At 37.9% G+C, this 2,878-nt stretch overlaps 1 protein-coding gene across 1 annotated transcript; it reads right to left on the reverse strand.

Annotated features, from left to right (window-relative positions):
* Nucleotides 1-753: 753 nt before the first annotated feature.
* Nucleotides 754-1,722, reverse strand: SLC25A27 (solute carrier family 25 member 27). Its single transcript, XM_027866806.1, has one exon. It carries the CDS (start codon nucleotides 1,720-1,722, stop codon nucleotides 754-756), a length of 969 nt encoding a protein of 322 aa, XP_027722607.1.
* Nucleotides 1,723-2,878: the final 1,156 nt, after the last annotated feature.

The following is a 2,878-nucleotide window of genomic DNA, read 5'->3' on the forward strand; positions in this document are numbered from 1 at the left end:
TCTTAGAGTTATAGAATAGTTTAAAATTTAAATAGGACATAAGCCAGGGTGGCCTTTCATTTGTTCTCCTCAAGACTGTTTTTCTTTATTTGCTACTTCTCCAGATACTACAATTCATCAACTTTTGTGATAGAATTTTGGCTATTCAAGGCAGATCTGTTTGCTGTTGAAGTAATAGTAGTTTTCAAAATCAGTTTTCATCCTTGTCTTTCTTCTAGGAGAAAAAGATTCATCAACTCCATCCTACATTTAAGAAACTCAGCATCTCTATTCATCACCTTTTTCATCCATCTCATTTTTTTAAAGTGCATTTTCAAACTTTAATTGCTAAGAAGACTGACTTCCCTGGCAATGTACATTTCAGGTGAGACACATGCTTTCTTTTATGTTCCAGCACGTATTTCCAGCCTGAGCAGCTGCTTCATCACTAGGACTCCTTGAAGCTGCATCCATCTGAGTGTCCCAGAGACTAGATCCCATGTTGTGGGTGGTCAGGGTCCAGGATGAGACTCTTCTTTAGAAAGTGCTGTGCTGGAGCTCATTAGGTAACATTCTGATATACATAGAGCCTTTCCTGGAATAAGAGAAGGGGTCAAGGACACTTGGATCTTAAGAAGGAAAATTTAGGGCTGCCACCCAAAAACGTACATTTTTGATGAAACAGTGTCTTCCTGAAGAAGTAGTAATAGCACTAGGTATACTCTGTGAATACCAACATTTTAATGATGTTGAATGTATATGTTTTTTAAAGTCTTAAAATGGATCAACTCCACTCAGAAATCTGATTTTTTCATAAGTAAGCCAGAATACCATTGACCAAGGTATCATTCTCAGCCAACCTGGTAAAAAGCCTTTATATAGACTCAGAAATCCTTCACCTTTTACACTCTGAATCAAGCAGTCAGTTGAAGACCTATACAGCAGTCCCCTTCCTTTTTCATCTGTTGGTTGATTCATCACTCGGCTTTTGATGACATCAGCTGGTGTTCCCAGAACACAAGCTACCAGTCCAGAGCTTATACTTGCCAAGCCATGAGTCATTACATTGTCTTCAAGTGATGTGTTCAATAATAACAAGCGCTTCACTGAATCATAAGTGACTAAATCTCCCATGTTCACCAAGGCAGCTCTCTGGACGTTTGGCACCCAGCCTACCCAAAGGCCACGCATTCCTCCCTCTTTCAAGATTTTTAGAAAGGCTTGATGCACACCATGAAATCGTAAAGGCTTTCCTTGGAGTTTCCTTATTCCTTCCATCTGCATTTGAACCTTCACCAGATCAGCAGGGGTACAAAAAAACTGAGCCAATGCACCAGACAATGTTCCTCCTATGACTGATTGCCAAAGAGGAAATATGTTATTTTCGGATTTCCCAAAAACAGAGTCACGAAGATATTCATAGATGACCATTCGGAACCCAGAATACACTACTTGTCTATAAATTGCAGATATTCCTCCTTGCCAAAGCTTTAGAAAGCCTTCCTCCTGTATGATGCCAATGGTTGTCTTTATCATGCCCCGGTAGGGGGTACTGTCTTTGAAAAAACGGTTACGGTTAAGTGCAGCTTCTCCTTGCATCTGGAGTCGAGTTTTTGTGAGTTCAAGAGGAAAGGTTGATATCTCGGCCACGATAGACGCGAAGGACGACAGTATGAATGTGCTTGTTTTGGGCCATCTCTGGGCAAGCGCCAAACTTCTCTCTTCCTCCACCTGTCGGGACATTCCGCACCAGGACAAGCTTAGACTCCTCTCTTCTTCCTTCCCTGACGGCTCGGTTCCCAAGTGGTGGGCACCCCTATCTCAAATGGCGAGCTGCCTGGTCAGAACCATCTCCCGCTGAGCTCAGGCCAACGATCCCCTGAGAAGTCCGCCCAACGATCCCCCGAGGGGAGCCTGCCTGCCACCTGCCAGCCCTCCCTGTAAGCCGCCTTCCCCTGGCTTGAACCAGTGAGCCAATCCGCAAAAATTGGGAAGGAAATCACCCTACTAGGTTCTTTTATGATAAAAATATAATCCTAATACCTAAACCAAAGAATAAAGTAAAGGAGAACTATTGGGTAATATCATTAATAAAAATAAATTCAAAAAATTTAAATAGAATTCTGAAAGATTCATCAAAGAAGTAATTGACCATGACCAAGCTGTATTTATAACAGAGATATAAGAATAGTCCAATATTCGAAAAACAATCAACTTAATCATATTAAAAACAAAACAATAAAGAAACTCACAATTATTTCAATAAATTTAAAAAAAAAACTGTTTTGAGAAAGCACAACACCCATTTATACTAAAACCCCTGCAAAATATAGGCATAAAGCAACTTTTTTAATATCACAGAAATATCTAAAACCAAAAGCAAGCATCATATACAAGAGATATACTAGAACCTTACTATACATATACACACACAGACACGCATGTATATTTTGACATGGTTCTAGAAATGCTGGCAATAGTAATAAGATAAGAGAAAGAACATAAAGGCATAAAGATAGGTAAAAAATAGAAAACTACCCCTATTTACTGATAGTTTACTTAGAAAATCCTAGGAAATCAGCAATGATACTAATTAAGACAATAGCTTCTACTTGGGCCTTGTAGAAAAATACTTTTCAAAAATAACATTTCTATGTAATAAATATATTACATTACATATATGTATATATACAGATGTGTACATATATACATATGTGTATATATACATATATATATATAACAAAAGTCAAGGCAACAATATAAAGGGAAACCTAATTCCAAATAACTACAAAATGCATAAGGTATCAGGAAATCAGTCTACCAAAGCTATAAAATACTTGTACAGATTCAAAAGTGGGTTTTTTTTTTGGTATATTTTTTATTGTAAATTTAAATACAA

This window comes from Vombatus ursinus, unplaced genomic scaffold (assembly GCF_900497805.2).
Source record: "Vombatus ursinus unplaced genomic scaffold, bare-nosed wombat genome assembly UNPS02014784.1, whole genome shotgun sequence".
Classification (NCBI taxonomy): Eukaryota; Metazoa; Chordata; class Mammalia; order Diprotodontia; family Vombatidae; genus Vombatus; species Vombatus ursinus.

Coding starts and splice junctions, on each gene's coding strand:
- SLC25A27 (XM_027866806.1), bottom strand. CDS start 1,722: ATGTCCCGACAGGTGGAGGAAGAGAGAAGTTTGGCGCTTGCCCAGAGA.